Here is a 26967-nt window from a genome sequence, read left to right on the forward strand (position 1 = left end):
AGGCGAGCGCTTCCAGGCTGCGGGCTGTGTTTGGTCGGTCACACTTCCGAGATTGGAGTTGGCGCACGTAAGACGCTCTCAGCGGGACACACGGAGATCGCTGCTCTCTCGCTGTGTATAACGGACGCCGGCTCCCCGCCTCCTCCAGCCCCCGTCGCCGCCGCCTCCTCACACCGCTCTCACCATGGCGTACCCAGGATACGGAGGCGTGAGTATGGTAGGGCGCTGCTGTCTGGGAGGCATCGCTGGCCCCCACCTGGTCTGGTTTAAACCAGTTGTGGATCCTGATTAGGTGTCGCTGACACCCCCCCCATGCTCCCTTCGGGCCCAGCAAGCCCGGTGTCCATGCTACCATCCTACGGGCCCTGTGTACTCCCCATCCTGGGGCTCTCGCTGCTGGTTGTTATGTTTAACGTTATCATCCGCCCTATGCATGTTCGTTGTATGATCAGCGCCGCATGTGTGTGCTTCATACATGGTATAAGACCATTGCATTGTGGGAGCTTGCTCAGGGGGCGATCAAGGCTTCTAGGCTGCTGCTGGGGTACCACCAAATATTGTCAGATCCATTCATTAGCCGTCACAGGATGCTTTTAATTCTAGAGCTATACTAACACATGTGTAAGTATCCAGCATACATGGCCTGGTTGCATAGGTGCAGACACATGACATACATGGCCTGGTTGCATAGGTGTAGACACATGACATACATGGCCTGGTTGCACAAGTACAGAATCTTTCTGCTAGCATTTCCGCCTGGCCATAGTGAGCCACTGAATGTGAGGGGGAGGTATGGCCTGTGTGTGGCTTGTGCTTCAAGCCAGTTTTATCCAGCTATGTCAGAAGGTGCCATGAGACTTCACATAGTGCACGTTCTAAACAGCGTGTTCACATTTGGAAGGTGCACCCTTGCTGCCAGTAAAGCCGATGATGGAAGTACTGTGCTTGTGTAAGACTTGCACCGTGCGTGCGCCACGATGGCTACTGCGAGGAGACACAGAACAAATTTGGATGCAAGAGCCATGGATTTCAGTGGGCATTTCTGGGAGGTGATGGGGTTGGTTAGGCAGACATGGGCATGTTGCGGTCAGCAGCTGCGTCTAAAACTGCAGTTTTACTGACACAGGTGGCCATGTTCAGATGGAGAATCTACAACTACTTAGGACTAGTGCAATCTTTGGTGTTGTAATATGCTTAGTGATTAGTACAGCAGCTGGTGGGCATCTCCGTAATGAGACCATTGGCCGCAGCAAAAAGATGGTCGCTAATGCAGCTGTGTCCACCTTGAATAGGGCCCATGGTGTGTGTAGGGGCACTAAAGTCTGAACTTGAGGTGTTTGAAATCCAGTGGGTCCCTGCCTAAAGTAGTTGCGCTCTACAGTCTGATCAATCACTTTGGTCCTTAGGTGCTGTGCCTGCACCTGATGTGGTCGGTGTGTGGCCCTAAACCATTCTATTCAATCATATCTGATTGGGGTGAATTGAGTTTTGTAAATTGGGGGTTGTGATGGAGCGTGTGTTGTACTTGCTGATGGTTCCTCTGATAAACATGCTTCATAACTGCTTTTGGTGTGTAAGATTTAATAGTGCAAGGTATTACTCAATTTCCAGGACACCTTCCAGTTTCTAAACATTGCATGATGGAATTGTGTAAATGCAGTGTCTGGTTTCAGCATTTGATGTGTATCTGTGTCCTGTACTGAGTGGCAACTGCAATAACCTTACTGAGAATGCAACCTATAAAATGAGTAGGAACTAGTGCTATCATGAAGGCATGGCTGACTAATACCCATTTTACACCAGACCTAAAACCCAGGTTATTGCAGGGTTAACCCGGGTAGCTCCTTGGTGTGAAAGGGGAGAGGTGGCAATCCAACCCAGGTAACTTGCAGGATTTAACACTGGAATAACCCGTGAAACCCTGCAGTGTACATGGCGCGATCCATGTCAGGGTGACCTGGATTGTGCCACATGCCTGCCGATTGGCTGGCATCAGTGGTGCTTGGAGATAATGTCTCTGCAGATCCGGCTCCGGTGTGAATGGCGCCGACTCGGGAATATCCGGGGTCGGCGCTGGGTAAATTCCGGGTCTGTTCCGGATTGGAACCCTGTTCCAACCTCCGGGTCAGACCCAGCTTTTCGGTATAAAAGCGTTGTTATAGTGACTTTATAGTCTGAATATTAGCTCAGCCCACATAGTGGATTATCTTCATTGGCTTTTTTTTTTGTTTGTTTGCAGTAATTCCCTGGGTTCTGCGTAATTTTCATTATGCGTCTCAAGGACATGCCCCTTCCTATTGACCTCACCCTTTTTTTGGCACGTACGCAGAGAAGTACCCTTCTCTTATAGCTGCTCTGACCACCCTAGACTGAATGCTAATGCCTATTTATATTTTTAAAGACAGGTGTCTCTTTAATTGATTGCACGTATTACTTGAAATTACTACTGAAATTTAGAGCAATGTGCAGTGTTTTTGAAGGTAAGAGGGAGCCCAGTGCGGCCCCCGACGTCTTAGGTTGCCAGACTCTGGTCTAGTGATTATAGTTACACAACCAGCATGCTGCACTTAGGGGTCTATTTACTAAGCGGTGTTAGACAGCGTGAAAAGTGATAAGGTGCCAGCCAATCGGCTCTCAACTGTGTCTCTCTCTTTTTTTTTTTTTTTTTTCCCAAACACAGCCTGTGAGATGGCTGTTAGGAGCTGATTGGCTGGCACCTTATCACTTTTCACTCTGTCTCCTAAACTGCTTAGTAAATAGACCCTCTTAGTTTGCCAAGTCAGATAAAGTAGTCCATGGCTAGTGGTGGTATCTTCTCACAAATTACCATTTGTAAGGCGATACAACCATTCTTGAACAGTGTGAATTTGATGTAATTGTGCTCCTGACTGATATGGTTACTGCAGGCTTTTAACAAGTATGTTTACTATGGTAATCCTAAACTTTCCTTGAAAAGCAACATGCAAGGCTCTGAAAAGGTAAAGAGGATGTTATTTATATAACCAGTCTTTCACTTCCATAGTCTTTATATCTGAGGTTGCCACACCGCTAGAAATTAAATGTGAAGGTGTTTGGTCACACACACTCTGTGGAGTACAGCATAGTATACACATAAGCTGATTAGATATGTACCCAGCATGACTGGGCATGCGGCAAGTGCATACACATTTGCCGATGCCGGGTTCAACGGGGGGAGCCACGTCATGCTGCATTCTGCAGCATGGCATCATTGGCGACATCGGCCTTGCAGCAGGGCTGAAGGGCAATGTCGCTAGTGACCCGCTCGGGAGCATGCTTATCATGGGTACGTTCTAGACTATGTACCCAATATGTTGCTCCGATCCGCGGGATCGGATGACATATCTAGCGTGTACTTGGCATTAAAGCTGCACCGATGTATAATATTTTAGTAAGATGTTCTTTCCCCTAACCATGGTCCTGTTTGCTGCCACATGTAATGAAGAACTGGCAAATTTGGTTCACCAGAAGGGGGGTGTGGGTGGAAGGACCAATCGCACACATGCTGGGTTGTGTAGTTCCACAGTAGCAGTGGGGCTGCATGTTAAATATACATAGCTGATGTGTGTTTCTGGGAGGTCGTGTATAGCAGATATATCGCTGCTATTGCCAGTCTTGGGCATTACTTTAAAACATCATTACATTCTCAGTGCCTATTAATACTTTGCTACAGGGGGCTATTTTTTTTACCATCAAAGTATTGCAATGTTCCAGATCAGGTACATCAGGTTTCTATAATGGCAGGAAGGTTGGAGGAGAAGATTAATAGATCTAGTGCACAGGGAATGGAGGGATGGTAATAGAGAGACTGGAACTATGAGGTGAAGTTTATTTGTTGAACGAGGACCATTAGTAGCAGCTAGTTAAGAGCTGAGATCCATTGCATACATCATGCAAAAATGGGAAGGACATATAAACTGCATAGATGGTTCCCTGGATAGAATAAACCCCTTGTCCTAGCACAGAGGGGCAGCTATGGTACCCACTGTGCCACCCATTGGTCTGAACTCCTCCTCCTCTCTGTAATCTAAGATCACCACCCCTGGTTCTTGTACCCAGCTGTCTACTGGGCAGCTGGTTCCTCTAGATTCTGTAGTGGAAGAAAGCTGGGTATAGTAACTGTGCAGCTGCTCAGTACATGTGTATGTGCTTTTAAGGATAAGATCAAAACTCTTGTTTGTCGCATAGTCCATAAAATGTAATAAGTAGTTTTGAGTATGGTATTATTGCTGATGGAAACAAAATACAAACCCAAACTGGGGTAATGGACTGATAGTGCTTAGTTCATAACCCTAGAGAGCATCCAATGGGGAATTCAACTGTTTTTTTGCACTTGATCTCCTGTCTAAAGTGACGGGGTGATATTCAGTTGTTGTGTCGATGGGCACCCAATTAATTGTGCCCTATTACGTTTTGTGCCCCAAATGTACCAAGCTTAGACACGTAAAGTGGCTAAACCTGTCTAAATTATTGGGCCCGCTGCCAAAAAATGCCTGACTTTCAGCACATTTCTGCTCGCAGACACCCTGACGTGGCATCACTCGCACCCAATGGACACAACAAATCCCTTATGTATATATTAGCATTTCTATAGCGACAGCAAATCCTGTTGCACTGCTCAATTAGGCCAAGACCTGACCAATTTCAGCAAAGGTACGCAACTAGCAAACTTATAGTCACGCAAAATAGTGTGTGGGGATGTATGCTGGTAGGTAATATAGCACCGTACCTAATATAGCCAGCAAACTGTCCAAAATAGTCCTACATCACATTCCCACTATTCCAGAAGCTTTGCAGAAAAGGTATATCATTTATTTTTGCATTGAGAACTTTATTCCCTATCGAAAGTTGGGAAACATCCGAGTCTTTGACAAATTACTTGTGTGTTTTCTGTAATGTACATGGAGACTATCAAACTTGCAATCCTGTTCTTTAAGATACATGGTGGTATATTATATACATTGTTTTGGGCTTATTTATTATCCCTAGAAAAACTTAATGTATCTTTAAACTAAATTTGTCTGAACAGCGGATTGCTGAATTAACTTGTTCCCAACATACAGCGCTTGTATGTAGTGTTCATGCTAGCTGTGTTAGTAGTGCGTTGCGCCCTGCCTGATTTTTAAATGATAAAATGCACCCTGCCCCTTTTAGCGGCGCCATGCTAACAGTCTGGCTGCTGCTGTTCTTCCGCCGCGTGAATAGATACTGTGGCATGCGAACGGCATCTTTTAACATTAAGGAACAGCTTCAGGGAAGCCCAGCACCTCTGTAGGTGCTGGGCACACCCCTATTAATGATGCCACTGGCTCGTCACGCCACCAAAAGTGGCATTGAGGGGGCCACAACACCCCCAACAGTGATGTTGTCGGGGCTGTGCTCCCTTCACCAGCCACATGCGCTAGTGCCCCCGGTCATCGGCGACCTGCCCGCAATTGATCCTAGCGGGAACACTATGATTCATATCTTTACCGTTTTATTTAAATTCCTCAGCTGACATATGACCTACCTACAGGTACATGAGTACAATTCAGCAGAATAATGTATGGATGCGATAAAAAGAACAAATTGTGTGAAATACAGAAAAAGTTCTGCTTCAGACATGAGAAGGAACATACGGACAGCGGTAGATGAATATAGCACAGACATAATGTAGAGCGGAACCTGCTCGTTGAAGTTTGCAGGGTCTGAAGAAGGAACATTTGATCAACAGGACAATCTAGTTTGGGATGTACATCCAGTTACGGGACGATGTGGAGAGACATGGAAAGCAATTGGCAAAGTAGAGGTACAGAGTAGAGTGTTTGAGCTCTTAGCGTAAGGTCCATATGGTGTGGTAGCAGATGGTTCTGAGGGCGTAAAGACAGAGAAGGTAGGATCGGCGTGCTACCTCATTCAACCCTCCCACATCCAGCTAGCAAGTGGGTGCTGGGTGGTCGATCAAAGTGGCAGGAAGGTATCTAAAGCATGTAGGAGTAATAAAGGAGACCTAATTGATGCACCTTGAAGTGTTGCTAGAACTGGTGCTGCAGCTTACAGCAGACTTGAGAGATATGCAAGCTCGCTTGTGAGGAATGGAGGTCTGAGGTGGCTTAAAATTGGACAATTGGCTTATTGATGAAGGTAGGAGCTGGTGCACAGATTTAGTCTTTTCCAGTAGGGAGTACGGTGGGATCCAAGAGCAATCCAGAAGGTGGGTTAGGCCGAAGAGCAGACTGTCCAATTGGGTACGATATTTGTTGAAGCCAAATGGCTCTGTTAATCACAAAGGGTCATTCCGTGTCAAATAAACACCCTGATTCTAGCTCGCCAGCTCAGATTTTGTTCAAATTTGCTATATGGAGAGTATATATGTAGTCTAAGAAAAATACAAAATATTTAAATATATAATTCTGCCATAGCAACTCTCCTAATTAAGCTAGAGAAGTGGGAGTTGTCATTTTACAGTGTTTTTTTTTTTTTTTTTTTTAATGCCCTTTCCTATGATATACAACACATGTTTCCAAATTCAAACTGAAATTTTTCATCATGGTTATCTCAAAGTGCATTGACAAAGTTCAAAACATTTCTGGAAATAGTCTATACTAATGTTAAATGTTTGTCAAAATTTAAAAGTAGGAGGATAATGGGTTCATAGTTAATATTAAGTTTAAAGCAAGGTAGTTTATTCAAAAAAGCCTCTAGAATACTACATATCCCAGCACCTCCAGGACAAAATGTACATTCACCCATGTTGCAATCTATATTTGCAGGATTGTATAGCCCTTTTGCTAAGCAGTGTTTTGTGTTCAATTCACCATAATTTTAGTTGTTCCATCATATCATTGGATTTTAAAGTAGGACCTGACTTTTTCAAATGTAGTGCCGACTCCTGTTTAAAACTATTAACTACGAACCCATTCTCCTCCCCTTTTTATAAATTGAAAAACATTTAACATTATAGACTATTTCCATACATTTTATTTTTTATTTTTTTTGTCGCACTTTTTGAGATAATCATGTTCAAAAATTTCAGCTTGAATTTGGAAAGTTTTTTTCCTCACAAAGCCTATTGTGTTGTATATCACAGGAAAGGCCATATAAAACACAATAAAATGACACCACTCCCATCTCTCTTAATTAGGATAGCTGCTATGGCAATTTGAAAATATGCTGGTTGTGCGTTTTTGATAGATTTGTGAAAACTTTACATAGCCATATTTTAGAAACGGCATGAGATATTTAAATAAAATTTTTGTATTTTTCTTAACTACATGTATACTCTCCATATACCGAATTTGAACAAAATCTGAGCTGGTGAGGTAAAATTTTAACAAAAATTGTTGATTTGGCACAGAATGGCCCCAAACTGTATGCTATGTTAAGTATATAATTGAATACTATTCTTTGTTTTAACATTCATTGTGAACCATATGGGTTTCAAACAAGGTTGGAAAACCTATGTTTTTTTCTGTTTTATACCAGTGGTTCCTAACTAGGCACCTCAGGGTGCTTGCAGGGCTGCCTCGGGTTGGTGGTCCTGAACCAAATAAAATGATTTGTAGTCAGTATGATGGGCAAAACCAGTGCTAATGACTGCAGATCCAAAAATATAGTGGACAAAAAGAAGCGCAGCCCTGTAAACCGCCACATAACTGAACCTAAGGGTGACTTATAAACACAATTTATTTCATTTAATTTTTGCTGAATTTCTCAATAAGAAACTTGGTGCAGTGGAAAACATGCTGATACTCTACAGCACAGTGATTCTAAAAAGTTTGGGAACCACTGGTTTACACCATTTTAATTCTTTGGGGTTTTGTAAAACAGTTTAACAAAATTAAATACATTTTATTGACTAAAAATAATTTAAAGTAAATGTACATGGTACAAACAAAGACAATTACAATGTGAGGCTTATGGTCAACAGGGTAAATAAACAATAATACAGATGAATAAAAGTATTGACCTATAATCTGACCTTGTGTACAAATTGACTTGATCGAAATTAAATCCGTTTATTTTTATTTGTTTGCATTAATGCTTTAACTTTGTTTTTTTTGTTTTTTTCTTCCAACCCTGGTCTCAAAACTTCTTCTTTTTGTTATCTATATTATGCAAGGTCATTATTTATTTTTATTTTTTTTGTGTATGTTTATATGGCAATACTCTAGGCTGGCTTATTTTTCAAGATCTATGCTGTTTTGATTGTGCACGCATACTCATTCATTTTTATGTGTGTTTTTTTTTTTTTTTTTTTTTCCGATTACTATATCCTTCAGTTTCATGCATAAGAATACATTCTTCTAAATTGAGGAAATACTAGTGTACAGTATGCAAGGTGCTTTTATTGACTTCCTTATCTTATGCACACATACTTCAGTGAATTGGACGTTTAATAATTTACATATTGATGTTCTTTTACTATCTGCCACCAGATTAGTTAAGTTATTAATCTTGTTTTATCAAACCTGTATAGATTATGTATTACTACTTCTTGTGATAATTATATACAAGTATGAGAAGTTTTGCTTTTCTTAGTTTAGTGGTCTTAGAAGTTGACTACTTTATCAATTATTACTAAATAAATGAGATTCCTCTTGTAAGATAATGCCAGCTGCTGTAGAGTTGAATGCAAACCAGTTTTGCGGAAGGATGTTGCTGGTTTTCGCACTGTGCATGATCCGTAGACGAGCACACTTGTCTATCGCGAGTCAGTCATTTGGCAATCATAGGTCTAAAATCTAAATCGTATTTTGTTTTATAATAGAATGTTGTTCATTGGCTTTCTGATTTTCAGAAAGTGATCACCCAGCATCAGCTCTAATGGTCTCTTGAAAAGAACTAGAGAGATGGGTCTTAATCAAAGAAGGAAAATGCTTTTTGTCCCGTTGGGTTTGTAATTATGGCCCTTTGCCTTTTATTGACCGATTTTTCAAACCTTTGGACCAGGTCATGTTGGCTTCAGGTTTTGCTTCTGGGGCCTAGGCTGAGCTGCCAAGCCTTGTATCATGTTACACAAACTATATCTTTTATAGTATTAGTGTATTCGCGACGGTCTTCTCATATCCAGTTTTTCCCTTGTGAATTGACTTGCTTTTTATGTCCTCTGAGGGATAGCTTTCCTAGGTGAGGCCTGAGATTTGTGAAGTGTTGAGTGCTGTGTGTGAAGATGAGAAACTTGTATTTGATACTAAAGATATGTAAAGCAGAGATCTTTAGGGTGGATGTAGAACAATGAGATGGAGAACAGTGTAAAGCTGACCATACACCTACACAACCAGCATAAGATCTGATTCATCATACAATTTCCCTTAGATTCCTCGGAGCTCCCTGGCAGTCCCGGCAGCATGTTTGTTGTTTTTCTTAGCACAGGATCTGTCGTAAGATCGATCCTGTGTCTCACAGCCTCATAAGGGAAACTGTCATTGAAATGACTTGTATTGCTGCACGATGGATCGCATGAACAAAATAAACTGCACGATCTGCACACGCTACGATGGAACATATGGGCTGCACATCTGACCATAAGATCCGATTATAGGAGCTGCGGGAGCACGCATTGGATCTTATAATAATTCACGATTTTCACAAGATCCATTTTATGACTCATCGAAAATCGGCCTGAAATCGTGCAGCTGTATGGCCAGCATAACTGGTGCATTGAGTACTGACTGATAAGGCAATGCTAGAGAAGGTTTCAGAAATTAAGGTAGAAGGTGATTACAGAATGGATGAGGTTTAGTTGCATCTATGGACTGGGCAATCTTGCCTCACAGCTATACTGTAGAGGTGCACAGGAAAGTGTAGCAGCTACCGTAATGGATGGAGATACATACGTGTGTGTGTGCAGCCATAACTCATGTTTATGTATGGCACCACATTGCCCCTAATTGAATTTACCTCATTGGCTGTATAAAAATGCCCGAGTACATCTAGCACATACATTCTCCTGTAACGCTGGCACAGAGCTTCATATATTTGTTCTCATGTGGAGCTGGACATCACTCGTAAAGTGGTTAAACCTGTGCAAAGTCCCCGTTAGGGTGCCCAAACATTGTGTTCACGCCAGACCGGGAGCAGGGCGCCGAGGTGCGGGCAGGGTTTTTCTGCTCACGCCTTAGGCGCATGTACTCCCGTACAGGGCATAAGCTGACCCTGGAGTGGGCACACTTTGCCATTTTAAAAGAGCACCGCAGGAACACTAAAAACTGTCGATTTTTCAAATTTATTTATTTTTTTTTTTCAGATTTTTGCTTAGTCCACCCAGCAAAAGAGGATGAGAGGCTAGGAACAAATAATGTAATATATTTCTTAATGCAGTTTCAAGGATTGCCCTTTTCTTATAGTTCCAAAGGCTGTTTGTGGGTCTGTGCTACCTTTTTATTTAAAAGTTGCTTATGTTAAGATACATAGATTGACTTTGGTGTGAAAACTTGTAATGTTTGACTTTTTTTTTTTTTTTTTTTCTTAATTCTCAGTTTGGAAACATGAATCCCCAAATGCAAATGATGGGGCAGGCCATGGCACAAAATGTACATGGTGGCTACTTTGGACAAACCCAGTATGCTACAAGTGATCCAATGTGGGCGTACTTCACTGCAGTGGCTGGGCAGGTATGTGTATGCAACTGCCGTCAGATCTCAATCGCCGTGTGTGTGTGTGTGTGTGTGTGTGTGTTTTTTTGTTTTGTTTTTTGTTGTTTTTTTTTACATGCTGTTTATATTTAGAGCTGTCAGATTTGTGGTATTTAGGTCCCATACTGAGGGTTAGGTATGGGGTGCCCTAGTTACTACTTTCCCATTGAGCCTGCTAGAAACTTCTGCTGTAGCAGTATACCTGTCTTACATTGAGGGATAGGTGAGGAGGGTGTTGTTTGTTTGTGTTCCTCTTTAAGTTGCCCTTTTCCATATTAGGGGCAGCTCAGTTCTCTGTGCTGTTTGGTTGTGCAAACGACTGCTTATTACAGTAAGCAAACTTTGCTCATTATCCAGAGCTCCGTTATGGAGGCACATCACGGAGAGTTGAAATACCAAGTTAGTCTTCACGTATCTGTATTGCAGAACCATACAGATCTGCTTTTTTTTTTTTTGTAATAGAAACTACAGTTTTTGTCAGAGGAAATGGTATGTAATCAGTGTAAAGATCATGGTGAGCTTTCACATGCAAACAAAAACTCTTCCGTCTTGGAGGTGTTAGTGCCTCACGAATATTTGCCATTATCAGTTGCCCTCTTCTTTTGGCCAATCCCTATTTTTATCTGTTATTGTTTTGCCAAACTGATTATTAGTCTTCATTCTGTACTTGTTCGGTATCTACCCCCTACTTTGTGTGTTGTGTTAAATAAATGTTGTTCTATAGGATGGTGAAGTAGATGCTGAAGAACTACAGAGATGTTTAACACAGGCTGGAATCCATGGGTCCTATACTCGTAAGTGAAAAAAAAAAAATCTGTGCCCCGTTCTGCATACATGATGTACAAAGTTATATAGTTTGTATTAATTATATAGTCCTAATATGGCCATGACCTGGTTTACAAAATCGCATGTATGTTTACCATAATGTTGGTGGTTCATAGTCTGGCATTTGTTCTGTAAATGGATAATAGACATGTTGGTACAGTTTGGCTGCTTGAGAGGTCTTAAGAATGCATATAGCTTTATGGCAAAGACAATGGGGGCGTTTTGGTTGTTTTTTAGCGTGCCATTCAGTGATGGGCGCCCGAGGGAGCAATTCAATTGTCGCTCTGATCAAGCGCTAAAAGCCGCAAGAAGTGGCGAGCAGAAATGTGCGAAAAATGTGTGGGCGTCCTAACCAATACTTTATGAGTTTAGTTGTGCTTTTGTGTGCCACAAGCGCGATAATTAATAGGAGCCCCAAACCGTTTAAGTGCTCCATTGGGCGCCCATTAATTACCACCCAAAAAAACAATTTAATTGCCCTAAATGTATTCAAAACATACAGGTAATGCTATGGTCTGTGTGTGTATACATATTTTTGTACTTAAACTCATATAGACTGCACCTGCAATTAGAATGACAACAAGCAGGATTTTATCTATTTAATGCTGTTCGTCTAGTTCATGATTGAAGCATTTGCAAGGCCCACATACTAGGCTAAACTAGTCATGCAAGACTCTCACAATGAGTTCTAATTATAGTCTCTCTCTAGGATAAGGGTGTGATAACCCTTTCTTGTTTATAGGGCACTTTGTGTACACCAGTGATTCTCAAACTCTGTCCTCGGGACCCCACACAGTGCACATTTTCCAGGTAACCTAGCAGGTGCACAGGTGTATTCATTACTCACTGACACATTTTAAAAGAACCACAGATTGAGCTAATTATTTCACTTGCGACTCTGTGAGGACACCTGGAAAACATGCACTGTTTGGAGTCCTGAGGACAGAGTTTGAGAACCTGTGCTGTAAACCATAGAAGCTAGTGCAAGGCAACGGCAGAATCTCTGTGGGTATTTGGCGCATTAAGAAATCTAGACTTTATTGTGCATCACTGCATATTAAGTTTGTTTTTTATTATATAGTTGGAGATTTTAATTTCTTGGTTTCGGTGTCTGCTCAATTTTATTTTTGTCCTCCTATTACCTTCTTAAAATGCAATAAGCCTAGTTTTGATGTCCATTGTTTTTTGGTGTGTGTTCAAGAATTTGAATGTTTTTGATGTAGTGTTGTCAACTGTCCAATAGGCTGCGTCAGCCATGTCCAGCCATAGCACGTAAGGCTTTTATTTCCGGAGAAAATAACTTCTAATGCTAGTATGGTAAAAATATCTATAGCCATGGGTGCCCTGGTATAAATCCCCTGTGGCTCTGTTGGTATATGGCGAATTGGTATCTTTATTAATAATTGGTTCTGGGGTGGGGGAGGTCACTTATGAAAAATGTTCTACAGATAACTAATGATGTTTTTGCCCACAGCAGACACTAGTTTGTTTCTTTTTTCCCTTGGCACTGGGAACTTTTATTTTTTTAACTTTCTACATGTGAATAACTTGTGGTGGTTTTTTTTTTTTTGTCAGAAATCTTGCTTGAAATGACTTATTGTCTAAAATTTTTCTTTTTACTGTGAAGATTGAAATATTAAATTAGATTCTTGCATCTATGCAGATCTGCTTTTGATGGTAAACTCTGTCAGAGAAAATTCCCTTTTTTTTTTTTTTTTTTTTTTTTTCTTTCTTTAAATGTTAAATCAGTAAATTGGATTAGGTTGTCTAATCTGCCAGTAAGTGTGAAGAAAAATGTAGTAAGTTCCGTTTGGTTATTTAAATTTTTCCTAACCATATCGGTTACCAAACTAACATTGGATAATTTTAATATATCAACTATTAATTATCCTCCTTTCTATTCTAGCTTTCAGCCTGGAAACATGCCGCATTATGATTGCCATGTTGGATGTATCCTTTCTTAAACAGCTGGTCTAACAGCTTGATTACAAAAGCTGTAAAATGACCCATTGACTCTTAACCACCCCATCCTCTATCTGAAGCAATTATGAGGGACTGGCACCAGGTAGTCTCTAGCTGTTATCACAAAACTCCATGGGGGGGGGAATTAATTTGCTTTTGGGCACTGGATGGGCGTTATTCAATTGTTTTGGCAATGGGCGCGAGTGCCGTGAGTGGCCATTACTTATCGCGCATGTTGAACCCTATTGCACTGTGCGCAATGTGTTTTTTACACCCTAATGCTGGGTACACACTGGCTGACGTATCAGCTGTTCAATTGAATGGCCAATATATTGTGGGTGCGTCGGCCACGAAATGTCTGTGAATGTAGTCGTTCAGACATATTGCGTCGACTGTGCAGCACAGCCGATGGCAGATAAATCCTCTCATTGTGCTGTGTGTACAGGTCAGCCGACTGCCTGCACAGTTGCTCTTGCTGCAGAGGCCGTGGGGAAGGGGGCGCAATGCGACTCACGAGCAGATGGTGGTTCAGTATGTATGAACAACGATCATCTGGAGATATATCTGCAGAACTTTCAGGTGTGTACCCACCTTAAAGCTTGACTGTTGGCAGTTTTCTTCTTGCTGTATCAGGAGAGTACAAGCAAAGATAATGGGCACATCCTATTGAATAGCTCCTGTCACTTTAGACTGTTCACTGTGGCCGCTTTTTAAACAATCGAACCCTCCCTGCGTGCGCCCCCCCCCCCCCCCCCCAATGTATGCCTTACTATCTATAGATCTGGTATAGAGTTTTGGTTATTCTATGCTGCTTTATAGCTAGCAATTTATACAGCTGTGAGCTACATATGTGCTCTCGGGCAACAGTAGAGAGAACCTAAATTCACCCTGAATCTACCTGACACAACTATATGACTACTTCGACAATCTTACCATGAAGTCTGAGTATGGAATAAATTTACATGGGGGACGCTGCTGGATAGTCTCTAATTACATGGTGATTACTCGCCTGATTGACAGAGCAGCCTTACTTTCACTTACTGTTATGTGTAACCTGATGCTTTTCTGCAGAGCTGAGTTGTGTTCCTCTTACTGCTTGGACGGCCACCTTATGACACCTGGGAAATTCCAGGGTTCCCCAGAGCTGTCTTATACCTGTTGTTTTTTTTTTTTATATAGCACAGCTATAAAACTGTCCTGTCGGAGGATATATCAGTGCTGCCTAGCAGTAATACAACAACATGTGTACAATGCACCAGTGACCTTAGAGTTTGCTAATGAAATATTTGTTTAAATACTCTTTAGTAGTAAGTCTTAATTCCTTTAACAAAATCAAACCAGGTGGATCATACTGGCAAAATGGGGTTCAATGAATTTAAAGAATTATGGGCTGCATTGAGCGCTTGGAAACAAAACTTCTCTGCATTTGATCAAGACAGAAGTGGCACAGTGGAGCCTCTTGAGATGAGTCAGGCCATAATGTCCATGGGTAAGTGATTTATATGCATGTGTACATTAAGTAAGTGGCTGCTCCTGAATGTCTTGCTTTGTCACTTATCCATTTGGAAACCTCCTTTATTAATAAACTACTGTGTGTTATACAGTACCTGCAAGACTTTGTAAAACCGTTTCAATGTAAATCTTTGTGCAGTAGGGTGAGCCACATTATGTGCATGGCAAGGGTCAGAAGAGAAGGGACTCCCAGGTAGACTAGTCTGGGATGATGGGAGTTGCAGCTAAGTTTGCTTTTAGTGGCATGTAATGTGTAGTAATAGTGATCTTTTAGAGCCTTAGCATTTTGGTGTTCACTAATCTTCACTATTATGATTTAAGCAGATCATCACAGGTTTCCCAAAGCATAAAATTTACGTTTCCTCTTATAAACTTTTTTTTTTTGGCCCAATGTAGAAAATAAATATAAAGGGGGGGAATTCAATTGTTTATGAGCACCCACTGTGAGCTATTCACTTGTTTCTTCTAACTGGCACAAATGCCCTAGGCATCCAGATTTCTGCTCGCTCCCTCCTGAGGTGACCAGCACAAATCGGTGAAAAGCCAGGCCTTTGGGCGGCCAAACTACCACTTGGCACTCTAACCGGGACTTTAGACCGGTTTATTCTCTCTGCGTCTAAACCCGGTTCATTTGGGCACAGCAAGCGCAATAAGTAAACAAATGGCTCTGTCCGGTGTCCATTACTTACAGGCGAGCAAAAAACCATTGCATTCCACCCCAAAATGTCCAGTAAAAGAATGAAATGGTGGGGATGGCGTTTATTGGCCTTCATTACCAGACATCGCAAGCCTTTTTCTCGCACTGGACGCCTGGAATAGGAATTCTGGTTCATCATTTTGTGGTCGTTGTATAAAGCAGGCATTCTTCAGAGTAAACTACAGATCTCAGCACAGACTCCTATATAGTGATTCAACAGTGCACCTTGTGATTCGTCATGGGCAAGTAAAGCTTCAATGGTTTGAAATTCAATGTTGTGCATGGAGAAGGTGCACTCAATCGGCTATGCGATGGCAGCAGCTTTACCCAAGCATTGAGACGATTTGTCGCGAGCTGACATCTCTAATGCCCATGGAAATCTGCATGTGTAATTTGTTACTTTTTCCATTTTTCTAGGTTACAGATTAAACCCACAAACTTTGAATGCAGTACTGAAGCGTTACAGTAAGAACGGCAGGATATACTTTGACGACTATGTTGCATGCTGTGTGAAGCTTCGTGCTTTAACAGGTAATCTATTTATGTGCTTCAGATGCAATATACTTAAGTCTTAGCAGTTCATGGGAACCCCGATATAGGTGTATAAGGATTCCGTATCTGGCCAGTGAGTTAAAAGTAGCATGCAGAACCGCTATAAATAAAAAAAATCCTTATTACTGGCATGCAGTATCTGTCTGGTCTCGTGACCATGACATTCAAGTAGGTTTATCTTTAGTAACATACTGATTGGTCACCCAAATATATCGCTTCAGTCAATGCCCAAATAAACTATAACCATTATGAATAAATGGCTCAGAGGTCTGCATATAGCATAGACTGCTGATAACTGAATGAAGCAAGAGTCAGATGGAACCCTACACCACGAGCCACTACTATTATGATTGCCACAAGTGGTACGCAGCGCCGTGCATACAGTAAAGGGTACACAGAACATTACATTACCCAAATTATAAACAGGGCACAAGTAACAATTAGCAACAATTCTCCATACACAATACAGCTGGAAATGTGAAGGCTGTCATAGAAGTGCTAGAGAAGAAGGCTGTGAGACAGTGGGGAGGAGAACTCTGCTCCTAGGAGCTTACAATCTAAGGGAGACAGACAGATTACATGGGGCAGCCCAAAGAGACCTGATGCTGTCTCCTGTAGCTCCCTCATCTAATTTCCCCTCCTGCCAATCAACTACACATAAGGAACGTGCATCCCACCTGCACTCCCTTTGTAAGTGGGGTTACACCTTATATATTAGAACTAACATTTTCTCTACCGACCTACACTAATAAGGTCTATACAATACATTGTATACAGGAGAGTTTATGTGTGTGTGTGTATGTATATATATATATATATATATATATATATATATATATATATATATATATATATATATATATATATATATATATATATATATAAATATATTTTTATTTTTTCTCCTATTATTATTTTCACAATAGAATTATTATTTTCTCTTACCAACATAGCTTTGGGCTATCATTTCAGTGTAGAGCACCTACTATCACTGTTGACCCAAAACTTTAACACTTACAGACGCAGTTCTATGATGTATGTGAATACATACAAACCTTTATTATAGACAAATTTAGGGAGAGAACAGAGGGTTCTCCCTTTTAGAACCTTTGCAGCCCTACCAGGCACCACAAGTAGCATCCGAGTGAGCGCCAGGCAAACCAACACCCCTTGTTCCACCAGTGACTACGATAGTTTGTCATGCATAGCGTGTACGCCAGATTCCACGTGCCCGTGGGTCATTCATCGCATTCTCATCTATTGTACTGCACAGCAGATGGGACGCTGCCATGAGCGATGCCATGCTGCTAAATGCAGCATGGAACGACCTATTGTGACGTCTGCTGTATCACGCAGTGTGTATAGACGGCGCAGTGTATTGTTCCATGGGTACAATACAGATGGGGTCTCTGGTCACTGAAAACCTAAGTCTATTTTTGGTGAGATATTTTCTTTCTGCTAGTGTAAATTGTTTTCCAGTATAATCTGGGGTGGCAAAACCTTTTTGTTCCAACTAGAGTTAATTTTAAGTCTTCTGTTTTTTATTCGGAAGACCAAAATCAAAGTATACAAAATTGGTAATTAGTTGGTATTTCAGCATTCAAACAAAACAAGTCAAAACTCGCAAATGTCCCAGAAGAAACCATTAGAATACAGATATGATCATTTTTATATAGTAATTCCTTATTCTGATGCTTGGTTAAAGCTCTCATGTTTTTGTAGTAGGTAACTTGGCTGTGTAGTGCCACAGCAGCTGGAGTGCCACATGGTGCCTCCCCTGGCATGATTTTGAGAAATGATTTTGGTTTTATGCACAACTTTCTTCTTAACGCAGATGCCTTTCGGCGAAGAGATGGCATGCAGCAAGGATATGTCAACTTTGTGTATGATGATGTAAGTATCTACTAAGCGGATTTGCTGTGTACATCTTTGTGAAGTGTTATTGATGTTGGCATGTGAGGCTGGGACTCGAGCATAAAGGAACAATTGCCAAAATGGTAATTTTTTTTTTTTGTGTAACTCAGCACAATCTATTCCTTTTCTAGATCTGCAGGCCAGTTTTAATAAAATGCTTGAGACTTGTGTGGATAGATAGATATTATATTTCTATCACTGCTTATGTTGTAGAGACAATCACGGGTGTGCTCCTTAAGAAATCCACGTAGGTATCCATATATGCAGAAATAGAAAAAAAGAGCACTCACCAGGTAGATGAAAACATTAAAATCACATCTTTATTGAATTCTTTAACATCACCATAATAGAAGTCACATGTTGCTGTCCTGATGACGGGTCCATCAGATGCACAGTAGACGATACCATGTGTACTGTGCATCTGATGTTGCTGTCCTGATGACTGCACCCATTCCAGGAGGGACAAAGTGCTCTGTTCCTGGACTTCCTCCTTAATGATTGCCGTCGCCTGGGAAGTCTAGGAACAGAGCATGTTGTCCCTCCTACATTTGGTCATGTTGGGAGACATGATATTTGGGCTCATCCTGAGTTGGTAGTAAGCAAAATAAAAAAGCAAATAACTTGGCACCTTGGCAAAACCATGTTTCACTGCAGATGGGGCAGATTTAAAATGTGTAGAGAATTAGCTTGGAGAGGGGAGTGTACAATCTTAAATCTATACAGAAGTGTAAAATTAACTGTTCATAATTTGTGGGCTACATGCAAAAGCAGCCAATATTTCTACTTCAGGGTCCATAGGGGGGTCCACATGGTTGACCTTGGGGTATAGCTGGATCTGGATCCACGACTGGCACCACGCAGTTAAAGCTTTAGCTGCTCCCAGGATGCACTTGGGTCCGTCCTCCTCTATACCCCGAGCCACAGGCACCTCAGTTTTAGTTGGTGCCCGGCCGGAGTCGGGTCACCCTGGCGCAGTGGGGCTGCAGTAGCAGTCGCTGAGCTTATTTTTTTTATTTTTTTTTCTATCTTCAGAGCGGCAGCATCAGACTGTCCATCTGGACGTCCAAGCTGCCGCTCCAACATCCCCGCTGGCGCTGTGACGCCAGTACTGATCTGGGGATCGCAGCGGGACCCCGGAGTCAGTACTAGCGTGGCTCCGGAACCTCCCACTGACTGTTGCCGGGCTCACAGGGACAAGGTAAGCCGCGAGCAGCGCTGCTTCCGCTGCTCGTGGGGAAAATGCAGTGTATTGCCGCCAGTCTCTGGAATACAGGAATACCCTACGTGACCGCTGGACCACCAGGGTGTAAGGACCGGAAGGGAACCGGCATCCCTGGGGTTAAACACTAACCACTACCCTGGTTTAGCGGCTCCTCCCCTCAGCTCAGCGCGCCTACTCTCGTGTGCTGGCATCGCTGAGCTGCTCCTACTGTGGCCACTCCTCCTCAGAGCTCTCTGGCGGCCATCTTCTATTGGCATCAACGCAGTAGATCTCCCAGGCAGTGCTGACCCGGTCCCCCTGCGTACCTCTCCCCTGTGAGTACACAGCGCTATAGCCCTCCCAGACACTGAATCTGGGAGGTTGATTGTAGTGTAAAGGTGCAGTGAGTATATATAACATATCCTCTGCATTGTATGTGACTATTGCTAGTGCTGCCTGTCTGTGCTTTTTCTACTTACTGTCAGCTTATACCTGTCCCTTTTCTTCTCCTACGGCCCGATAGGTGTGTGTGGGAAGGGCTTTTCTGTGGACCTCACGTATATAAATCAAGTATTTGTGAGGTCTGTCACATAGTTGTATGCTACTCAGTGCCATATCGTGGACTGTTTGTGTTGCATACTTGTGAGTGCGCTGGTGTTATAACATCTCTTCCTTGTGATACAGATTTATTGCATATTTATTGTGTCATGTCTGACGAGGAAATTGAGCACTTCGTGGCTCCTGTGTTGCTTTCCTGCAGACGCTGTTCTGCAGGAGTGAATAGGGAGGAACTACCTCAGGATGGTCTGTGCGGGTGGTGCCAGGTGGTACCTGGCCCCTCTAAACCCCCTATGTCGCAGGATCCTCCTTGGGCGATGTTTTCACAGGTGCTGGCGTCAATTGTGGACCGTTTAGCCGTTCCGCCTGCAGTACCTATCAGGGCGTTGCCCCCAGCCTAGCATCCCCCGGGTATTCCGCAATTATTGCAGTCTCCCCCCGGGTCTCAGACTGTGGGTCCTTATGCGGGGTTACCTGTGGATGTCCAGTCCCCCCGTGTGACGCAGCAGTCTGCGGTGCCTTTTCTGGGTTTGCCTCAAGCGGCTCCTCCACCATGGGTGGATGTCCTCTCTAACTCTGTACAGAGTTTGGCTGCCTCATCTTCGGCTTTTCAGTCGATGTTGCAGAGTGATTTGCCCTCTAAGGCGTCCAAGCGTCCCATAGTGAGTTCTCTGACGGCGCAGCTGTCGGACTTGGATGTGTCGTCAGATGACTGAGAAGTCCACCTGGACTCTGACTCAGACGCCATGGCCCAGGAGATGGAGACTAAGTCCTCCATAAATGTGCTGGCATTGGTTAGGGCGGTGCGGGCTATCCTGAATATAGAGGATGATTCACCGGCCCCTAAGTCTAAGTACCCTAATTTTAAAAAGACCAAGGTAACTTCGAGTGTCTTTCCCTTGTCTGACCAGTTGACAGATCATATGGCGGGGGCCTGGCAGATGCCCAGTAAGAGATTCCAGCCTCAAAAGAGGTTGGCATCTAATTACCCTTTTCCTGAAGCTAATTGCAGGAAGTGGGAGATCCCACCAGCGGTGGATTCCCATGCACCCGTTTGATTAAGAGCGCTACGCTACCGTTGCCGTCTATCTCCTCCTTAAAGGACCCCACGGACAGGAAGGTAGAGATCTGTTTGAAACCCATTTACTCCCTTTCGGGGGCGGTGGCGCGCCCGTCCATGGCCATCTCGTGGGTGGCTAAAGCCATTGAGAGCTGGGCTAACGCTTTGGAGGATTCATTTCCAGAAGATGCTCCGGATATCCAGAGAGTATTAATTGGGCAAATGAGGGATGCTGCTTCCTATATAGGGGAAGCGTCGTTGGATGCTAGCCTGCTGACCTCTAGGGTTTCGGCTGCAGCTGTGTCTGCTCGTCTGTCCTTGTGGGGTCTTGGCGAGCAGATATGGACTCTAAAAAGGGTCTGGAGGCCTTGCCTTTTAATGGAGAGTTACTATTTGGTCCGGACTTGGACAAGATAGTAGATACTATGGCTAAATCCAAGTCGGCCTTCTTTCCTTCGGCTTCAGCGCCGACCAAGGTAAGGCGCTCTGCCTTTCGGTCCTTTCGGGTTCAAGGTAAGGCCAAGGGTCAGTCCTTCCCGAGACATTCAGCGACCAAGGCCGCACCCAAGCCCAAGAAACAGGCATGGAGTGTTCGGCGCCCTCTTCCAAGCAGGAGGATAAACCTACTGCCTGATGGGACGGGCCTCCCTCTGGGGGACCTCAGAGTGGGAGGCCGACTTCTCCAATTCGCCCAATGCTGTCACAATACCACCACAGATGGCAGGATTCGAGAAGGCGTTTCTCAGTGGTACGCCCTGTCTTTCCGGCTCAGGCCGCCCCACCAGTTTTTTTTTTTGCACGAGTCCTTCTCTGGACAAGACCAAAGCTTCCCAGATTCGGGTAGCTATAGAATCCTTGCTACAAGCCATTGTTCCCGTTCCGCAGTCTCAACGCGGGACGGGGTACTATTCTACTCTTTCTGGTACAGGAGCCCAATGGTTCTCATCGTCCTATCCTGAATTTGAAGTCTCTGAACACATACCTCAGGCTTCCCAAATTCAGGATGGAAACATTACGTTCCATCATTCTGGCAATGAAACCTGGGGATTACATGGTCTCCCTGGATATCCAGGATGCCTATCTCCACGTGCCCATAGCACCTGCACACCAGCGGTATCTGAGGTTTGCTATCACTACCAATTTCGGGCGTTGCCTTTTGGCCTTTCCACGGCTCCGAGGGTGTTCACCAAGGTGATGGCTATTATGGCCCAACTTCGGGGCCAGGGTATATGGCTGCTGCCGTATCTGGACGATCTTCTTCTGCTGGCGAGCTCCCCGGAGTTACTTCTTCGACATCTCCACCTGACCATTGCTTGTCTTCAGGCACACGGGTGGTTGATAAATTGGAAGAAATCCTCTCTGATCCCATCACAACGGATGGTTCATTTGGGAGCCCTTCTGGATTCTCGTCAGCAAAGGATTTTCCTGACTCCGGAAAAGGTGTCCTCCCTACAACTGTGGATACACAGTTGCCTGAGCAGTGCCAGGGTGTCGGTCCACTCGGCCATGAGAGTCCTAGGATCCATGGTGTCGGCATTCGACATGGTGGAATTTGCCCAGTTCCATTCCAGGCCCCTGCAGGGGCAGATTCTATCGGAATGGAACGGGTTACCTCACCGGATCCGATCCCAGACTCTGGTCTTGTCCTCGGAAGTGCGCCAGTCTCTAGGTTGGTGGCTACAGCCAGCTCATCTCATCGAGGGTCGCCCTTGGATACCGGACTGGGTTCTTCTCACAACAGATGCCAGTTTCCGAGGTTGGGGGGCAGTGACCGGCTCGTTGTCCCTTCAGGGCCGTTGGTCTGCGGAGGAAGCAGTTCTTCCCATCAACGTGCTGGAACTGCGGGCCGTGTACAGGGCTCTGTCGTCAGGCGCCACTCTTCACGGAAGGACAGTTCAGGTGCAATCCGACAACACCACCTCCCAATCACCAGGGAGGAACTCGCAGTCGAGCTGCGATGTGGGAGGTATCTCAGATCCTGGCTTGGGCGGAGTGCCACCTTCCAGCAATCTCGGCAGTCTTCATCCCGGGAGTCCTCAATTGGGAGGCAGACTTCCTCAGCCGTCACTACGTGCATCCCGGGGAATGGCCGCTTCACCCAGAGGTGTTTCAACTTCTCCTGGACAAATGGGGACTGCCTGAGTTGGACCTCATGACCTCCCATCACAATTACAAGTTACCCGTGTACGGCTCAAGGTCAAGGGACGCAGGTGCAAGCCTGGTGGACGTGCTGTCGGTGAAATGGACATTTCACCTAGCGTAACTGTTCCCTCTGATCTCCCTGCTACCTCGGGTACTAGCAAAAATCAAACCTGATGGGGGAAAGTTTGCTGGTGGCTCCAGCGTGGCCCAGACGTCCTTGGTACTCCGATCTCAGGAGCTTGTCCGTAGATGCCCCGTTCCTTCTGCCTCAGCGTCGGGACCTGCTGTCTCAGGGGCCTTGCCTTTACCCAGATCTGGGTCGGCTGTCTTTGACGGCGTGGCTCTTGAGACAGCCGTCTTAAGGTCCCGGGGCTTTTCAAGCTCTGTCATCAGTACCATGCTGACGGCGCGTAAACCTGCCTCTGCACGGATTTACCACAGAGTGTGGCACACTTACTTTCAATGGTGTGAGTCCAGAAACTTTAATCCTCAGGGTTTCTAGGATTTTGGCATTTCTGCAGTCAGGTCTCTTGACCTGGGCTTACGTCTTGCTTCCCTGAAGGTTCATGTATCGGCTCTGTCTGTGTGGTTCCAACGTAGAATCGCTACACTGTCTGACGTGTAGTCCCCCCTTCTTAATTTTGCACCAGGACAGAGCAGTGCTTCGCACTCGTCCTGAGTTTTTGCCTAAAGTTGTCTCTAAGTTCCACATCAATCAGGAACTGGTGGTGCCAGCTTTTCAGTCCCCTGATCATACAGCTGGCGATGCTTCATTGGACGTTGTCCGTGCTCTCAGAATTTGTTGATCGGAATGCTTCTGTTAGAGGGTCCGATTCGGTTTGTCCTCTTTTGTTTTCATAAGAGGGGGTGACCTGCCAACAAACAAACTTTAGCCTGTTGGCTTTGTTCTATTAGGGAGGCTTATATACAGGAACGTTTACCTGTTCCAGCCTCTGTTAAGGCTCATTCCACTCGGTCTATGGGTCCCTCTTGGGCTGCTAGACGTGGTGCCTCCGCTGTTCAGCTGTGCAAGGCAGCCACTTGGTCTTCCTTTCATTCTTACCTTTTTGAGGTTTTATCCTTTTGACACCTTTTGCAACTCAGGATACATCCTTCGGGCGCAGGATTCTCCTTTCTGCACAGGAGCGTCCACGCCCTTAGTTGAACTGCTTTGGGACATCCCCAAGGTCAACCCTGTGGACCCCCTATGGACCCTGAAGTAGAAAACAAGAGATATGGTAAGAACTTACCTTTTGTTATCTCTGTTTCTACGAAGTCCATAGGGTCCACAGGGAGCCCGCCCTGACGCACCTGGCTTCAAATGGGCTGTGTTGCAGGTCACCGGTTCTCCGTCTCCCATTTCTGTGAGTATGGTTTCTTGTGTTCCAGTCTTCCTTCTCTCTGTTTAGTCTCCTCCTCCGGCCTTGGCTGCTTACCAACTGAGGTGCCTGTGGCTCGGGGGTGCGGTATAGAGGAGGACGGACCCAAGTGCATCCTAGGAGCAGCTAAAGCTTTAACTGCGTGGTGCCCAAGGTCAACCCTGTGGACCCTATGGACTTTGTAGAAACAGAGATAACAAAGGTAAGTTCTTACCATATCTCTTGTTTTACCCTGCATGCAAAAAAAGCTATGCTCCCATTGCATTCAACATGGTTTGTTACAGATGCAAAGTTACCACATATACTGCCAGAATCTTTTTTAGCCATTGTGAACCAGCTCTGATAGCTGCATATTAATGTTAATGTATGTGTGTATCTATCTCTATCTCTCTATTATCCAAAATGCTTGGGACCAGGGGTATTTTGGATAACGGAATATTCCGTATTATGGAATATTTGCATATCATAATGAAATATCTTGTGAATGGGACCCAAATATACACACAGAATGCATTTGTTATATGCACCTTTATACACACAGCCTGCAGGTAATTTTATACAATATTTTCAATAATTTTGTGGCTCAAACAGTTTGTGTACATACATGAAATTTTTTTCATATACACCCTATGCACACAATCTGAAGGTAATTGTATACAATATTTTAAATGTGTGCCTTTAAACAAAGTTTGTGTACATTGAACCATCAAAAAGCAAAGTTTTCATTTTCTCAGTCAAGCCAAAAAATTCTGTATTTCGGAATATTCCGTATTTTGGAATATTTGGATATGGGAGACTCAACGTGTGTAACACGTACGTAGGTAAATCGCTTCTCTTCTAAAAAATAAAACATTTGACATTTTTTTTTTTTTTCTCATGGGAAGTTCTTGCAGTGCACCATGTCAATCTGAATTTCCTGACGCCAATCAAATAATGAAGAATGGCATTACAACCCAACATGTGAATTCTACTAGGAAGGACCCAAGTGACCCTGCTGCGAATCCACCTTGTTGTATCATTTCAAATTTCCGTTTTTAGTCAGTTGATATACTTTGACTGTAGTACACAGGCTCAATACATTAAGTTATTTTTATATTCTTTGTATACTACGGCACAAGAGTTTCTGTAAAATTATAAACCATGCAGGTGTTTTTGTTTTTATAAGCAACAATGTCGGAATGTTAAAAATTTACATTCTTGCAACTTTTTTCTTTTTTGACCTTACACTTTGGCTCGTGCATGCTGTGGGATCTATTTGGGATTATAGCAAACATTGGGCATTAATAACAAATTGATGCCTAATCCTACAATGTAGTTTTATGAGCTTTTGACACTTTGCCATTTTCTAGCAGAATTTAAAATTAATTTAGCTTGCATTAATGCATGGTTTTCAGTTTTGTGGGTTAATACATAAAAATGTAATTACCTTTTTTTATAATCTAATAAATGAGGCTTCACAAGGCAGGTTTACAATATAAACGTAAATAAAATATTCTGCCTCATCTACTTAAATCGCTTAGTATTTTGCCAAACTTCAATTACTTTTTTTTTTAATCTATAGACTTTTTTTTCTTTTTTTTTCAGAGGTGTTTTTGCAAGAAAGTTTAACTATCTTCTGTTTGAGCAAAAATTTGACTTTGTTTTCCTCTTTCTACGCTTATAGTTTGTAGAAACAAAGCTAGTGAAGTTGAGTACTTTTTTGTATTTGAATTAACCTTGGACATAGACCTCTTCTGACCTGTTCAGTTATAACATAATGCAAAAGTGTAATCGGCTGTTTAAAACTTGGTGCCATTAACTGTTCACTGGAACTTGTATCTTGGCCTTCCATAGATAGAAGAAATGTGCATTTCATAGCCTCCCAGTGCTTTATCACTTATGACAAACTGTAGATTTTTTTTTTTTTTTTTTAAGGGAATTTATCACTCTGTATTGTAATGTATGGCTTAAATTATTTAAACCATTGTTATGACTCCTTTCTACAATAAATGAATGCGATTATTAAAGAAATAAATTATTCCAGATATTCATGTTTCAAAACTCTTAGAATTTTTAATATATTTACATTTTTATTTTATTTTTTTGAACAGGTGCTTGCTTTTATAGTAAGTAATAGCGAGATCCGCTTACCTTGTGATGAATAGTAGTAACGGTAGTCATGTACCAGATATGCCACTTAGGTTATGTGCTAAGCAATTATTATTATAGCTTGGTCTTTCCTCAATCCTGGGTAGAGTGTACATCTGTGCTAGGTTATTTGATAAGCAATTATTAAGTAAATGGAACAGCGTGCCCAAAGGAAGTGATTTAATTAAATACCCAACAGCTGCAACCACAATATAAGGCGAATTACAAGCTCCAGAATAAATAAAAAAAATGTTAAACATTTTTTAAGGCTTATGACTATGCTTGCTTGATAAATGTGAACCAAGACCAAATAGGCAATTCCTTTTTCATCCATCCCCTGGGGCATGCCATTACTTCTGGGTTATGCATAGTGAGGTGTAGAGTCGGGCACTAACTAAGACTGG

The 26967-nt window shown here is 43.2% G+C and overlaps 1 protein-coding gene across 1 annotated transcript; it reads left to right on the forward strand.

The window, feature by feature from the left end:
• On the forward strand, nt 1-26462 carry GCA (grancalcin). The gene is made up of 8 exons (XM_088474823.1): nt 1-208; nt 10479-10613; nt 11359-11428; nt 13366-13409; nt 14763-14910; nt 16048-16161; nt 18017-18075; nt 25321-26462. Exons 1-8 carry the CDS (start codon nt 185-187, stop codon nt 25345-25347), a joined length of 621 nt encoding a protein of 206 aa, XP_088330949.1. The 5' UTR covers nt 1-184; the 3' UTR covers nt 25348-26462.
• Nucleotides 26463-26967: the final 505 nt, after the last annotated feature.

The sequence above is a fragment of the Taudactylus pleione genome, unplaced genomic scaffold, assembly GCF_031769625.1.
Source record: "Taudactylus pleione unplaced genomic scaffold, aTauple2 ptg000156l, whole genome shotgun sequence".
In the NCBI taxonomy this organism is placed as follows: Eukaryota; Metazoa; Chordata; class Amphibia; order Anura; family Myobatrachidae; genus Taudactylus; species Taudactylus pleione.

Bases quoted from the DNA above. Each gene is read 5' to 3' on its own strand.
- GCA (XM_088474823.1), top strand. From the start codon at position 185: ATGGCGTACCCAGGATACGGAGGC. The intron at 209-10,478 runs GTGAGTATGGTA...CTTAATTCTCAG, and splicing joins CGTACCCAGGATACGGAGGC to TTTGGAAACATGAATCCCCA. The intron at 14,911-16,047 runs GTAAGTGATTTA...CCATTTTTCTAG, and splicing joins TCAGGCCATAATGTCCATGG to GTTACAGATTAAACCCACAA.